Here is a 16102-nt window from a genome sequence, read left to right on the forward strand (position 1 = left end):
TAAATGGACTTTTTAGGCAACATTTTAAGTCATAAAGATTAAGACCATAACATTAAAATTCTGTCACATAGAGTATAATGTAATGCCAACACTTTTTTAAAAGGTTAAAAAGTGACTTTTAGCATAAGGACCAAAAACAGGAGAAGAAAAACTAATAAGGAGTACTTATACTAGTTGTCTAAATTAGATCCAGAGAATCATTTTAAGATTTAAGGTACTAGATATATTTACAATGCAGTCTTTCTAAATAAAATTTAACATGTGAACATACGTAGAAAAAACACAATGCATTCTTTTATATACTTAATAAAGATTCAGGAAAATAAAAAGAAATTTAATGAATTCTTTCAATTAGTCAACAAGGATGAAATGGATGTTAACATTTTAACAAAAAAATTTTAATAAATATTCAAAAGTTAAAGTAACAATCTTTAAAAATAAATTTGAAAACGAAAACCAGAAATTCAAATTGAATTGGTATTCAAACCAATCTGTTGTAATTAATTGTTCTAATGAATACAGTAAATTGTTAAAGATTATTTAACCACTATGTTACATGATCTAAATAGTGAAGAAAGTATGCACAGTAATGACTTGCAGGTGAAGAAAACAGGAAAGGGAGGGCAGTTCTTAACAAAAACCAATATTAACTCCAGATTATACACAATGTACAACACTGGCAGTTGCAGCTCAAGAGCCAAAAGCAGCTCAATGAGGCACCAAAATTTCGTGCTAAAAGACTACAGATAAAAAGAATATACAAAAATAATTGCTGTGCAAAACTAGCTAATCTCAAAATAAAAACTAAAAATTCTTAATAATAAATGGAACATTTTTAGAAAGCTAGAGTGTATATTTGTCTTAAATCTAAGTTCAGTATTTGGAATTAATGTATAGAGGAAAGCATTAATAATGTACAAAGGAAAGAAAATCATCTTCCTCTATATATAAAATGATGAGAGAAAGAACCTTTCAAAATAAACAAACCTGTAACATGAGGCTTTACGAATTCATTCTTTCAAGTTTTTAATTTCTCACAAGCAACACGTCCACAAAAAATGTAACACACAGTATGTATCATTTCAACTGTTAAAGCCACAACTTCCACTTAATAGTTTCAAAAAAATTAATGGAAGTTACTAACAACAAAAAAAAATCTTCCATGCTATACATTGCTATTTTCATTTTTTTGCTTTGGGCTACGCCGTGTGGTTTGTGGGATCTTACTTCCTGATCAGGGACTGAACCAGGGCCATGACACAAGTGCCGAATCCTAACCATTTAGACCACCAGGGAATTCCTTGTCCTCATTTTTAGAATCAAATTTATGTTCCACTCATACAAAGTAGATAGGGTTTATGATAAGCATTTACTGTCTAAGCTTCACTAAGGCCCTTACTTTCTCACCTACTTCTAATTTATTAGGTTGGTGCAAAAGTAATTGCAGTTTTACATTGTTGAATTTGTTGTCTGGTACTGGAATACATCTTTAAATAAATGTAGTTATGTTATACATCATTTTAATGTGCATTTCTCACTTTACATTTTTTTGTCAATGACATCACTTGCATTTTAGTCTACAGAAATGACACTGGACAAAAAGAAAATTTGAGCAACTTTTTTTTATTTGAGTTCAAAATGGACTGTAGAGCAGCAGAGACAACTTGCAACAGTAACAACTCATCTGACCCAGGAACTGCTAACAAATGTACAGTGCAGTGGTGGTTCAAGAAGTTTTGCAAAGGAGAGGAGAGACCTGAAGATGAGGAGTACAGTGGCCAGCTATTAGAAGTTAACAATAACCAAGAGCATCATCAAAGCTGATCCTCTTAAAACCACATGAGAAGTTGCCAAAGAACTCAACTTTGACCACGCTATGGCTGTTCAGCATTGGAAGCAATTTGGAAAGGTGAAAAAGCTTGATAAGTGAGTGTCTCATGAGCTGACCAAAAATTAAAAAAAATGTCATTTTGAGGTGTCATCTTCTCTTATTCTACACAACAGCAATGAACAATTTCTCGATCAGATTGTGATGTGAGAGGAAAAGTGGATTTTATCCAACAACCAGTGATGACCAGCTCAGCAGCTGGACCAAGAAGAAGCTTCAAAGCACTTCCCAAAGCCAAATACTTGCACCAAAAAAAGATCATGGTCACTGAAGGTTTGCTGCCAGTATGACCCACTCACTACAGCTTTCTGAATCCTGGTGAAACCATTACATCAGAGAAGTGCTGATCAAATCGATGATATGCACTAAAAACTGCAATGCCTGCAGCCAGCATTGGTCAACAGAATGAGTCCAATTCTCCACCACAACGGCCCACCACATGTCACACAGCAAAGTTTCAAAAGTTGAACAAATCGGGCTATAACGTTTTGCCTCATCCGCCACCTTCACTTCACCTCTCACCAACTGACTACAATTTCTTCAAGCATCTTGACAATTTTTTGCAGGGAAAAACACTGCCACAACCAGCAGGAGGCAGAAAATGATTTCTAAGAGTTCATCAAATCCCAAAGCAGGGATTTTTATGCTATAGGAATAAATAAACTTATCTGTCGTTGGCAAAAACGTGTTGATTGTAATGGTTCCTATTTTGATTAATAAAGATGTGTTTGAGCCTAGTTAAAATGATTTAAAATTCATGGTTTGAAACCATAAATACTTTTGTACCAACCTAATACATAATCTTGCTTTCTCTTTTTATTCCTGGTTATGTGGCTTAAATGCTTTTAGGGCAAAAGCACAGTAAAAAAATATACACACATACATTCACTGGTCACAGAATAACAAACAGCATAGCAACTAGTAAACTGAAGAGTTAAGTATGTTAACAACACACGGAAACTAATTACATAGCTAGAAAGGGGAAAGGAAGAATGTAAAAAGCCTTTACCAGAAAGGACAATTTCCATGTTGCGATTTCATCAGTATCACATTGGTTTATAAGCATCAAATAATATATTCTCAAATCCATGAAACATTTCATAAACCTTGGTTGTAATCCCTGCTATTATCTAATAATATTGACTACCTGGGGAACTAACAACTAGAAAACACCAATAACTTGCAAGACATTACCATTTCTTTCAAATGTATTTTCCCCATGCAAAAATACAAAATACAGTTCTCACAGAGTAACCAGTCACTAAAACTTCAGCATGAAGCCAAAATGCTTGAAAATGAGCTAGTTATTAGAAAATCAGTAGCAATCAGGAGAAAAGTGCTCTGAAAACATGTTTTAGTCAGTAAGCTGAGAAACATATCAACACTCCATTAATAGTAAACTGGCTTATGTTAATTATAGTATTACTCTGTTATCTGAAAATAAAATGGATATTAACAAACATTTAAAAAAATAAATAAATAGGGGCTTCCTTGAAGGTTCAGTGATTAAGAATCTGCCTCCCATGCAAGGGACATGGGCTCAATCTCTGATTTGAGAAGATCCCACATGCTGCAGAACAAGGAAGCCCATGTGCCACAATTACTGCAGCCTGCGAGCCTAGAGGCGGTGCTATGCAACAAGAGAAGCCACTGCGACGAGAAGGCCACGCAACACAACGAAGAGCAGCCTCCACGTGTCAGAACTAGAGAAAGCCCACAGGCAGCAACCGACACGCAGCACAGCCAACACGTAAGTCAATCCTTGAAATAAATAAATAAAATAAAGGCACAGAAGGTGAACACATGAGTACAAACCATAGAAATGCCATTTAAATACCATCACCCAGTGTAACAGGAAAGATAAACCCTGAAGACAAATGTTTTTATCACAATCAACATTAATACATACCAGTTCATCTAAAAGAGCCTGCTTATTCTTCCTTTTTAGAATCTGTTGCATTTGTTCTTCTTTTTGGATAAATAGTCGTCTTTGTTCATTTTCCTGTCGTTCTACTTCTAAAGCTTCTTCCAATTCCTCCTGTTCCCGAGTCTGAAACAGTAACATTTATATATGGCATGAAATAAATTTAGTGACCAAAACTAAGTCTATATCATACTCCATACTACCTTTTTTCAAAGTATAAATTGCTCTAGTCACTAACTGTTTAATAGTGCAGCAGCAGCTCCACTTTAAAAGAACTAGTTTTCTTTCACGCAGACATGTTACTATTAAAGAGAATGACATCTAGCACTAAATGAAATCTAAACAAAGTACACTTATCCCAGCCGCAGGAATGTGAAAACTGCTTACGACTTTATTTAGATTAAACAAAGAAAGCAAAACAAAAACCCAACAACAACAAACAGATCATCTCCATATAAAACTATTAATTGAAACACTCCATATAAAAGACTGGTTCATTTAATAGAAACAATTTTCAAAATACATAAGATAATGAAAAGTTATCATAGTACTTAGCATCTTTACCCCAAGTTAAAATAAGTCTTTCTGATGCTTGAGTTCCAAACAGCATTCATTTAAGGTAAGTTATGAAAAGCTGAAGTTATTTTCTAACACAAGCATATAAATTTCAAGGGTCCTTCCTCTCTGTGGACTAAAAAATTCAAAATCCAAAGCTAATATGTAGAGAGAATGAACTACAGTCCTACATTACTTCCCTTTTATGAAGTTTCTTAGAAATATTAAATACTTCCAGACTCTGAAATTTATTCCAACCCTAAGTCATATTTAAAAGCAGTATTATACCGGCTCTGTTCTTTAAGTTTTATGAATGAGAAATACAGTAATATCTTAATGGCTTTATTTTAAATCCTTGACTGCTGCTCTTAAAAATGCAATACCTTTTTTTAATTCAACATAATACTGAGAATTTATGGCACCTTGAGGCAAATACAGAATAGAGGGAGACAGTATAATATGTTTTGGAATCACTAACATGAATTAACAGAGACCTCACAGAAAAGTATATTTTTATGTAAAATAATATTTACATATTGTTAATCTCTGTTAAGGTTATATCAATTCACAAATTAGATAAACTCCCAGAAATAAACAAGACTCCCAAATGAAAAAAATATTTCCCTTATAATTCAAACTCAGTATATCCAAAATTAAGTTCAGCATTTGGTTTCCCAAAGCTGATCACCCTCCTGTATTCCTGATTTCTGCTAATTGCACACCCACCTCTCGGTCAACTCAAATTGAAACCTCAAAGTCATCTTTATTACTTCTCCCTCAACCCCATCCCCCTTAAATTAAGTCAGTTGCTAAGTTCAAGTAGCATTTCTCCCCTATAATTTTAAAAACCTCTATTACTGAGATTGCTATTCTAACTCAGGCACCCAGTGGAGAAGAAAATTCAAACTTGATCTAAAAAAACTACTAGGAATAAATGTACAAAGTTAGGGGGTAAGATATGAAGGCTGGAAAAGTGAATTACTAGACAGTAGGTTCATAAGCAGAAAAGGATGTCTCAAAATAAAACAGTGTTATATCAGCAATAAGTCAAACAAGTGATAGGTTTACACAGAGTATGGTGGTGGCAAAATTAATGGAGTGGTTAATTCCCCGTGCTATGATGGAGGACAGGTAGAGTTAGAAAAGATTTCAGAGTGTTATGGGTTGAATGTGTGCCCCCAAAATACATGTTGAAGTTCTTAACCCATGGTAACCATAAATGTGACCTTATTTGGAAATAGGGTCTTTGCATATGTAACCAAGTTAAGATAGGTAATACTGGAAACTTAGATACAGACACACAGGGAGAAGGCCATGGGAAGTTAGAGGTAGAGATCAGAGTGATGCCAAAGATGCTAAAAGAAACAAAGATTCCTCCCTAGAGCTTTCAGAGAGACCATGACCTGATGACACCTTGACTTCAGACTTCTAGCTTACAGAAGCCTGTTCCTGTAAGAGACAAATTTCATTGTTAGAAATCACCAGTTTTGGGTAATTTGTTTTAAACAGCCCTGGGTAAGTAATACATGAAGGCTGAGCAGGTTTCAAACAGTAGGTATTTAACCCCACTGCAGAGTGGAAGAGTCATTTAGGCAGAGAAAACAAAGGTACAAAGACACGATCAAGCTAGAATGCTTGGTATGACCAAGTCATTAAGTATGAAGTTGGGGAAAGCTCTTGACAAAGCTGGAGAGGCCTGCGAAAGGCAGATGATGGAGAATTGACCATACCATACTAAGGGGTGCATTTATGCCATACTAAGGCAACTGGTAAGACAAAGAATTTAGAAAGATGACTAGAAGCAGTGAAGAATACAGAACACTGGGGTTCAAGACTGAAGACAGGAAGACTCAGATGAATATTTCAATAACTCAAGTAAGAAATAATGAATACTATGTAAAGTAATAATACTATAATTAAGAGGAACTAGGTTTGAAAGACCATAAGGAAAGACTACCAACAGTATATGATTCCCCGAAGACGACATATAGATGGCCAATAAACACGTGAAAAGATGCTCAACATCATTCATTACTGGAGAAATGCAAATCAGAACTACAATGAGGTATCATCTCACACCACTCAAAATGAAATTGAAAGCATTAAGTCACTCAGTTGTGTCCGACTCTTTGTGACCCCATGAACTGCAGCCCACTAGGCTCCTCTGTCCATAGAATTCTCCAGGCAAGAAAACTGGAGTGGGTAGTCATTTCTTTCTCTAGGGGATCTTCCCATTCCAGGGATTGAATCCAAGTCTCCCACATTGCAGGCACACTCTTTACTGACTGAGCCACCAGGGAAGCCACACGAATCAGAATGGCCATCATCAAAAAACTACAAACAATAATGGCTGGAGAAGACGTGGAGAAAAGAGAACCCTACTGCACTGTTACTAGAAATGTAAATTGATACAGCCACTATGGAGAACAGTATGGAGATTCCTTAACAAACTAAGAATAAAACTACCATATGACCCAGCAATTCCACTACTGGGCATATAACCTGAGAAAACCACAATTCAAAAAGACACATATACCCACAATGTTCATTGCAGCACTATTTACAATAGTCAGGACTGGGAAGCAAGCCAGATATGCATCAACAGATGAAAGGATAAAGAAAATATGGTACATATATACAATAGAATATTACTCAGCCATAAAAAGCAACAAATTTGAGTCAGTTCTAATGAGGTGGATGAAGCTAGAGCCTACTCTACACAGTGAAATAAGTCAGAAAAACAAACATCATATATTTGGTAGAACAAATAAGAAAGTAGCATTGACATATACACTCTTTCCAATTATGACTAATTATTATACAGCAGAAACCGGCACACTGTAGAACAATTATGTTTCAATTTCTAATAAAGTTTTTTAAAAAACAGTATATGAAGACTAACCAGATATGGCCTGAACAACTTAGATAAAGAACATAATAGGAGAAATAGGTAGGAGAGAAGATGAAAAAGGTCAGTTAAGATGAACATAGATGCAAAACTCTTCAACAAAATATTAGCAAAACCAAATTCAACAATACATTAAAAGGATCATATACCATAATCATGTGGGATTTATACCAAGAATGCAAGGATGGTTCAATACCCACAAATCAATCAATGTGACATACCACATTTATAAATTGAAAAATAAAAAGCATATAGTCATCCCAGTAGATGTAAAAAGGGATTCTGATAAAATTCAACATTCGTTTATGATAAAACTTTAAACAAAGTGGGCACAGAATGAACATAAAACAATAAAGGCCAAATATGACAAGCCCATAACTAATATTATACTCAACAGTGAAAAGCTGAAAGCATTTCCTCTAAGATCAGGAACAAGACAAGGATGCTCACTCTTGCCACTTTTATTTAAAAAAGTATTGGAAGTACTGTATTGGAAGTCCTAGCCACAGCAATCAAACAAAAAAGAAAAAGAATTCCAACTGGAAAGGAAGAAGAAAAACTGTCAATATTTGAAGATGGCATGATACTATATATACAAAATTCTAAACATGCCACCAAAAAACCTATTAGAACTCACTGATAAATTCAGTAAACTTGCAGGATAAAAAATTAATCTATAAAAATCTGCTGCATTTCTATACACTAACAACAAACTATCAGAAAGAGAAAAGAATCTCATTTACACCTGCATCAAAAAGAATAAAATACCTAGGAAGTAATCTAAGGAAGTAAAAGACCTATAAAAAGAAAACTGTAAGACACTGACAAAAGAAACTGAAGACAACACAAACAAATGGAAAGATATACTCTGCTCATGAAGAATTAATAGTATTAAAATGGCCATACTACCCAACACAATCTACAAATTCAGTGCAATCCCTATCAAAATACCAACCACAATTTTTACAGAAATAGAATAATTTTTTGTGTGTATGGCAACATAAAATACCTTGAATAGCCTAAACAATCTTGAAAAAGAACAACAAAGCTCAAAGTATCATACTACCTGATTTCAAACTACAATACAAAAACACAGTCTTTAAAAAAACAAAGTACTAGTACAAAAACAGACACAGAGATCAATGCGGAATAGAGAGCCCAGAAGTAAACCCACTTATATGGGCAATTAATCCATGACAAAGGAGGCAAGAATATAGAACAAGAAAAAGCCTCTTCAATAAATGGTTTTGGAAAAACTAGACAGCTACACGTGAAAGAATTAAACAGGACTACTTTCTCACACCATCGACAAAAATAAACTCAAAAGGGATTATCTAAGAATTAAGTGTAAGACCTGAAACCATAAAACTCTTACAAGACAACATGGGTAGCATGCTCTTTGACATCTACCCACGTCAAACGGGTAGCATGGGTAGCAAACAATAAATCTGGTAAGAAGTTAATGCCCAAAACATAAAAAAAAAAACTCATAGAACTCAACATCAAAAAACAAATAATCTGATTAAAAAATGGGCAAAGAACCTGAAGAGACATTTTTCCAGAAGATACACAGATGGCCTAAAGGCATGGGAAAAATTGCTTAAAATCACTAACCATCAGTTCAGTTCAGTTCAGTCACTCAGTCCGATTCTTTGCGACCCCGTGAACCACAGCACGCCAGGCCTCCCTGTCCATCACCAACTCCCAGAGTCCACCCAAACCCATGTCCATTGTGTTGGTGATGCCATCCAACCATCTCATCCTCTGTCGTCCCCTTCTCCTCCTGCCTTCAATCTTTCCCAGCATCAGGGTCTTTTCAAATGAGTCAGCTCTTTGCATCAGGTGGCCAAAGTATTGGAGTTTCAGCTTCAACATTAGGCCCTCCAATGAACACCAGGACTGATCTCCTTTAGAATGGACTGGCTGGATCTCCTTGCAGTCCAAGGGACTCTCAAGAGTCTTCTCCAACAACACAGTTCAAAAGCATCAATTCTTCTGCGCTCAGCTTTCTTTATAGTCCAACTCTCACATCCACACATGACCACTGGAAAAACCACAGCCTTGACTAGACGGACCTTTGTTAGCAAAGTAATGTCTCTGCTTTTTAATATGCTGTCTAGGTTGGTCATAACTTTCCTTCCAAGGAGCAAGAGACTTTTAATTTCATGGCTGCAATCACCATCTGCAGTGATTTTGGAGCCCAGAAAAATAAAGTCAGCCATTGTTTCCACTGTTTCCCCATCTATTTGCCATGAAGTGATGGAACCAGATGCCATGATCTTAGTTTTCTGAATGTTGAGCTTTAATTACTAACCAATGAAATATCACCTCACATCTATCAGAATGGTCATCATCAAAAAGACAACAAATAACAAACGTTGGAAAGAATGTGGAGAGAAGGGGACCCTAGGAATGTAAATTGGTGCAGGCACTACGGAAAACAAGAAGGTTCCTCAAAAAATTAGAAATAGAACTACAATACAATCAAGCAATTCTGGGTTCTTATCCAAAGAAAAGCAAAACACTTATTTGAAAAGATACATGCACCTCAACATTCATTTCTGCATTATTTAAATAAGCCAAGATAACAGAAGCACCTTAAGTACCCATCAACAGGAGAATGGATAAAAAAAGATGTAATATATAAAATCAAACATTACTCAGACATTAACAAAAAAGAATGAAATCTTGCCATTTGGATTGACCTAGATGGTACTATGCTAAAATTAAAAAAGTCAAAGACAAATACTGTATGATTTCACTTATATTTGGAATCAAAAAAACAAAACAAGTAACCAAAAATAACAAAACACTCACAGATACAGAGAACAGGAGGTTGCTGGGAGGAAGGGGGATGGGGAATGAAAGAAATAGGTGAGAAAGATTTAAGTATGAACTTCCATTTACAAAATAAGTAAGTCACGGGTACGAAATTCCCACTGTGGGGGAATATAGTCAACAAAAATACAGTATCTTTGTATCATGATGGTAACCATACAACCATAATGGTAACTTGACTTCTAATGGTGATTATTTTGAAATGTATGTTGCTGTTATTGCTGCTGCTGCTGCTGTTTAGTCACTGAGTCATGTCTGACTCTTTGTGACCCCATGGTCCGCAGCACGCCAGGCTTCCCTGTCCTTCACTATCTCCCAGAGTTTGCTCAAACTCATGTCCATTGAGTCAATGACGACATGCAACCACCTCATCCTTTGTCACCCACTTCTCCTTCTGCCCTCAAACTTTTCCAGCATCAAGGTCTTTTCCAATGAGTTGGCTCTTCATATCAGTTGGCCAAAGTGTTGCAGCTTCAGCTTCCACAGTAAACCCAGTAATAGTTTCTCTGTCAGAAACGGGTCATCTTATGTGCCTAATTATACAAGAGATTGAGTTTTTTCCCCTTTTTGGATACAATTCTGATGTTGTTGGAACAGTGAGACTTCAACATTCACAAAGATATTAAAGGCAAGTTGCTACCTCTGGATAGTAAAAGCATCATTCATATAGTCCACATTCCTTGGGCCACTTCAGAACTGGGCTCTACCCAAAGACACCATAGTTACTGACACACATGAACTTGCACCATCTTAAAAAATGGTCCTATGTCTGTATTTATGCCAACACCAAATAGCTACGTATCACTAATAAATAAAATGCTCATCATAGAATGATCAATTAATAAATGATAATGAATTACTGACCAAAACACTAAGTTATAACAGATCCAGATGCTAAACGCTAACATGAAGAATAAATGTGGTCACTCTAACATGCATTAAACAAAGTACAGGTTGATCATTATACAAATGGGGTATCAGGCATGCTGGTCCTTGGCACAGTTGAAAATTCATGTATAGTTTAGTCTGCACTCCTTATCAGCAGTTCCCTCTGTGTCTGAGGTTCTGCAACCAAGGACTCAATCTCTCAACATGTGGTATAGTAGTATTTACTACTGAAAATAATCCAGGTGTTAAGTGGACCTGCACAATTCAAACCTGTGTTGTTCAAGGGTCAACTGTATTCAATAACCTATCATTATAAAGTTTTCGTTAATTAGAAATTCCTACTTTAAAATAATATAACCAGCCTAAAATTAGATCATTCTTTCATTTAAACTCTCAGTATTATTTTCTAGCTTAAAACTATAAATGAAAAAAGCACTCACTTGAAAAGAACAACCTTATTCAGTTAAACAGAGTTAATGCACCAAGTTACCCAGGCATACCTATTGTGCATGTATCTTCTGATGTACCCAGAGAAGGCTACTGGGCAAAGAGAGTAATTTTTATAGCATACTGATGCTCTCAGAAATGAGACACCTTTCTAAGGAAGCCAGGGTGGATATGAACAGAATAAAATGTCAATTCCTCAAGAGTTTTATTGCAGGAAAGAAGTGCCTTAATGAAACACTTGAAGACTATAACAAGTAAATCTTTCTAAGTACAAGATGAAAATATAAGCTATGTAATCCAAACATTCAAGTTATGTAATCCAAACATACCTATATCATTTTTACCAATGATTACAAATTCCTGGTACAGCACCTTAAAAACAATTATCTCACTTTCCCCAAAACTAGAAACCCAAACTACACTGAAGAAATGACAGCTAAACTGTATAAGTTAGATAATTAAATCTCTGCGTGCATACAATTATTTTTCCTTTATCAAATATATTTTATTTTTTATAGAATATATTTTACTAATGCCATCAAAACTGTTTTTGCTATAGTAATGTGTGCCTCATACCTATATGCTTATATAAATATACTAGTATTTCTGGCCTTAATTTCAGCTAAATTCTTTGTAAATACAACTAGGTTTAGAAAAAGCTTTTTAAAGGATCAGGTGGAAGCATTAGTTTCTAATACAAAAGAAGAAGAAAATACTTGGCACCAACCAGCTTTAACTTATTTTTCTGAATGACATCTTTGTTTTCCTTTTGGTATATCTCCATTTTCTTCTTGGTATTGTCCAAATCCACATTGTTGGTCAAGTTGAAAACTACATGAGAAAAGAAACAGTGACATGAAATACAGTTTCAACATGCATCTTGCAAAGATAATAAAAACCAAATATCCATCACAATGATTTCTTAGTTCATCAGGTTGTCCTTCCTTTCAGCTCCATTTGTATCTTTTTACTGACCCCCTACTTTATAGAAACTAGTTCTAGTTCAGCAACTATGATTTTCTGAACCAAATATAAGGAAAGACTGTCAGACTATCACACAGACTATCTAAAGACCTGAATACTCTTAAAAAAATCTAAGATATGTGCTCGCCATAGTCACAGTGGATTTGAATTTTATATTGCCCATTTTAACTTTAAAAGTATAAAAAAGATTGCTTAAATTTTTTAAATAAAAAAGTAAGCCTGAAATCTACTACACTAGTCAGAATCAATACTGAAAAGAATCTAAGCTCCAAAAACAGAAAAATTATCCAAAGGAGTAAAAAATACTATCCAACAAAAACAGGTTTTATTCTAATCTTCAACATAGCTGCACATAAGACTAATCATTTCCCATACAGTCTAGATGTGGAAAAGTATGAAATATATAAGAGTAGAAACCTAACAGGGAAGGTAAAGGATAATCTGGCTCCAAAACTGAAGACTGAAATAGTGAGTAAGAGAAGCCACTGAAACGTGTCCAGAAGGAAGATAAACTTTCCGTAAGTTAGAAATATCTTTTTAAAATTCTAATTCAAAGTGATTTTAATTATAAATGCCTAGCTCCCTTCTAAGTTTACATATGCAAATTTAAAGGTTATTATAACTCTGAACAAAAAAATGTTTTTTATTTATATGAATATAAATTCATATTTTAAAGTACTACCCACTGCCATACCCCTTTCAGTGTTAATATAAGCTCATCTGAAGAAGGGTCCTCATCACTGTCTCTCCTATTCCATAATTCAGTTCAGATCTCCCTTGGATTTCTCTAATCTTTATGCTTCTATTATTAGCCCTTCAATTCCTCCTCCAATTACTTACAACTGCTTCCTCTAGCTTGACCTATAAGCAGGTTTGATCTACCCTAAATAATCTGCTTTAATCCATGCTCCTACATGATGACATCAAATGCTGGCAAGGATGTGGAGCAACAGGAACACTCATAAACTGCAGTGGGAATGCAAAATGGCATAGCACTTTGGAAGGCAATTTGAGAGTTTCTTACAAAATGAAACACACTCTTATCATACAATAACAAGTATGATAAGACAACATACAATGCCTGCAACTACACTCCTTGGTATTTATCCAAAGGAGTTTAAAACCATATCCACACAAAAGCCTGCAAATGAATGTTTACAGCAACTTTATTCATCACTGCTGAAACAACCAAGATGTCCTTCAGTCTTCTGAGTAGATAAATAAACTAGAGTATAGCCAGACAATGAGATATTATTAAGCACCAAATAATAATAAGCTATCAAAGGGTTAGCCCAGATGGTGCAGTGGTAAAGAATCTGCCTGCCAATACAGGAGATGCCAAAGATGCAGGTTCAATCTCTGGGTCAGGAAGATCCTCCAGAGGAGGAATGGCAACCCACTCCAGTATTCCTGCCTGGAAAATCCCATGGACAGAGGAGCCTGGCGGGCTACAGTCCATGGGGTCACAAAGAGTCAGACACCATTGAGCACAGCGCATCAAACCATGAAAAGACATAGAGGAACCTTAAATGTGTATTACTAAGGCAACTGATAAGGCTACACACTGTATGATTTCAACCAACACCCTAAAAAAAGCAAATCTACAGAGACAGTAAAAAGATCAGTGGTTGCCAAGGACTGAGGGGAAGAAGGGACAAATAAGCAGAACACAGAGGTGTTTCAGGGTAGTAAAACTATTCTGTACAAAACTACAATGGAGGATACATGTCATTATATAGTTATCCAAACCCATAAAATGTACATCAAGAGTAAACCCTAATGTAAACTATAGACCTTGGGAGATAACAATATGTCAATGTAGGTTCACTGATTATAACAAATTTGTAATTCAGGTGAGTATGCAAATAGTGGCGGAGTCTGTGTGTATGTGACGTACAAGAGGTATAAGGGAACTCTCTGCATGTTTCATTTAATTTTTCTGTGTATCTAAAACTGCTCTAAAAAATAAAATCTACTAAAAAAAGAAACATCTCATCTGCTAAGACCTCAAGAAATGCTTGCTAAAATATTACAAGAGGAAAAAAATAAACCAATACAGGTATAGGAGAGACAGACAGAACAGGTAAAGTGGATAAAGAGGTACAAACTTCAGTGCAAAATAAGTTATACGTCACAGGGATATAATGTACATAGGGAACATAGTCAGTGAAGTGAAGTCGCTCAGTCGTGTCCAACTCTTTGCGACCCCATGGACTGTAACCTACCATGCTCCTCCATCCATGGGATTTTCCAGGTAATAGTACTGGAGTGTGTATAGTCAATAATACTGTAATTACTTTCTATAGTAATGGATGATAACTGGTCTTACTGCCATGATCACTTCATAATACATAAAAATATGGAATCACTAAGCTGTACACCTGAAACTAATATAATATCGCATATCAATCACATCTCAAAAAACTAAAATAAGAAATCAATGCTAATATTTATAATTATCTTTATAAATACAGATTGATTTACATGACCTTTATAATTACAAAACTGAATTATTTAGAAAGGCAAAGTAAGCAAATGAGAAACTACAGGGAAAAAAGTAATCTTTGTTTCTTATGGTATGAATCTACTGAGAAGTTAAGTTAATCAAATTGATATCCTATGTAGAACTTTATTAGAATATTTAGAGCAATTTTTAAAAAATTACAATTTATCACCAAGCTAGACAATGGGCTGATTAAAACTTCTCATTAAATAGAAATTAGAAACAGTAGAGTTAAATTCTAAGTAAAACTGATCTGTTATAGATCATTTCTATTTTATGCTTATTAAAATTTTTATGAATTTTAATGAAACTCAAATAACCTATTTCATTTTTTTAATTTAGAAAGCAAAGGTAATGGCAATGTAATAGATGCAAATCATAATCACAAGTAATACAAATCTCTTTCTTTAAAAAAAAAGAGAGAGAAAAACACTAAAAGTGGATTACAGTTTTGAAAACATCAGATGAGGCGAGTCTCATTCATGATACAATGAATCAGACTGGTATAAGAGCTTTAAAGAAAGAAAAGAATTTTCTATAACAATTATTTGGTCTTTTATCTATCCTGGTTACTGGCTTAGCTCAGATGTTGACCTGTGTTTAGTCAAGTATTAAAAGCCAACAAAAAACCTACTGTATTTTCTGAAAGATTTAATGTTATTTAAGTGCAATTCTGCAGTCTTTTTGGAATCCAGAATTCATAATTAAAGCCCTTAGGACTTTCTCACCCTTTTAAAACAAAAATACCCTAACCAAAAGAATAATATATTTATTATGAAACTAAGGACAAACTTTTGAGATAATCCCTTAGGCCAAAAGGAACAAGAATTTTTATGTTTAGATTGTCATAACCACAGAAAAGGGCCCATTGTCAAAGCTATAAGAAAGTCCATCTTCATATGTGCCCCCTTCTACTGTAATTTTTTTATGCCACTACTCAAAATTCTAGTGTTCTAAACATTTTTATATTCATCATATTCAAAGGTTCATAATGAATTTCTATAACAGTAACTGATTCCCAATTTATAAATCCTCAAACACTGACTCCTTAGCCATCCTACCAACTCTATTCTTTTCACTCTAACCTCTACAGCACCTTCCTGTCTTCCTTCCTACCAAACTTCTTTAAGATGCTTCAAAATTATAGCTCGAAAATATAGATTTTTG

The 16102-nt window shown here is 34.8% G+C and overlaps 1 protein-coding gene across 7 annotated transcripts in view; it reads right to left on the reverse strand.

Annotated features, from left to right (window-relative positions):
- Positions 1-16102, reverse strand: part of MNAT1 (MNAT1 component of CDK activating kinase) — a 199053-nt gene that overhangs the window by 129702 nt on the left and 53249 nt on the right. For all 7 annotated transcript variants that reach the window (XR_006344084.1, XR_006344085.1, XM_043920671.1 and 4 more), the window contains exons 4-5: positions 12176-12279; positions 3798-3938 (exon numbers count right to left, since the gene is read on the reverse strand). Coding sequence is in view for 5 of the 7 variants with exons in the window: in XM_043920671.1 (XP_043776606.1) it covers positions 3798-3938; positions 12176-12279 (245 nt within the window). In the remaining 2 variants the exon portion in view is untranslated. The remainder of the gene's footprint in view (positions 1-3797; positions 3939-12175; positions 12280-16102) is intronic.

Source organism: Cervus elaphus, chromosome 12, assembly GCF_910594005.1.
Source record: "Cervus elaphus chromosome 12, mCerEla1.1, whole genome shotgun sequence".
Lineage (NCBI taxonomy): Eukaryota > Metazoa > Chordata > Mammalia > Artiodactyla > Cervidae > Cervus > Cervus elaphus.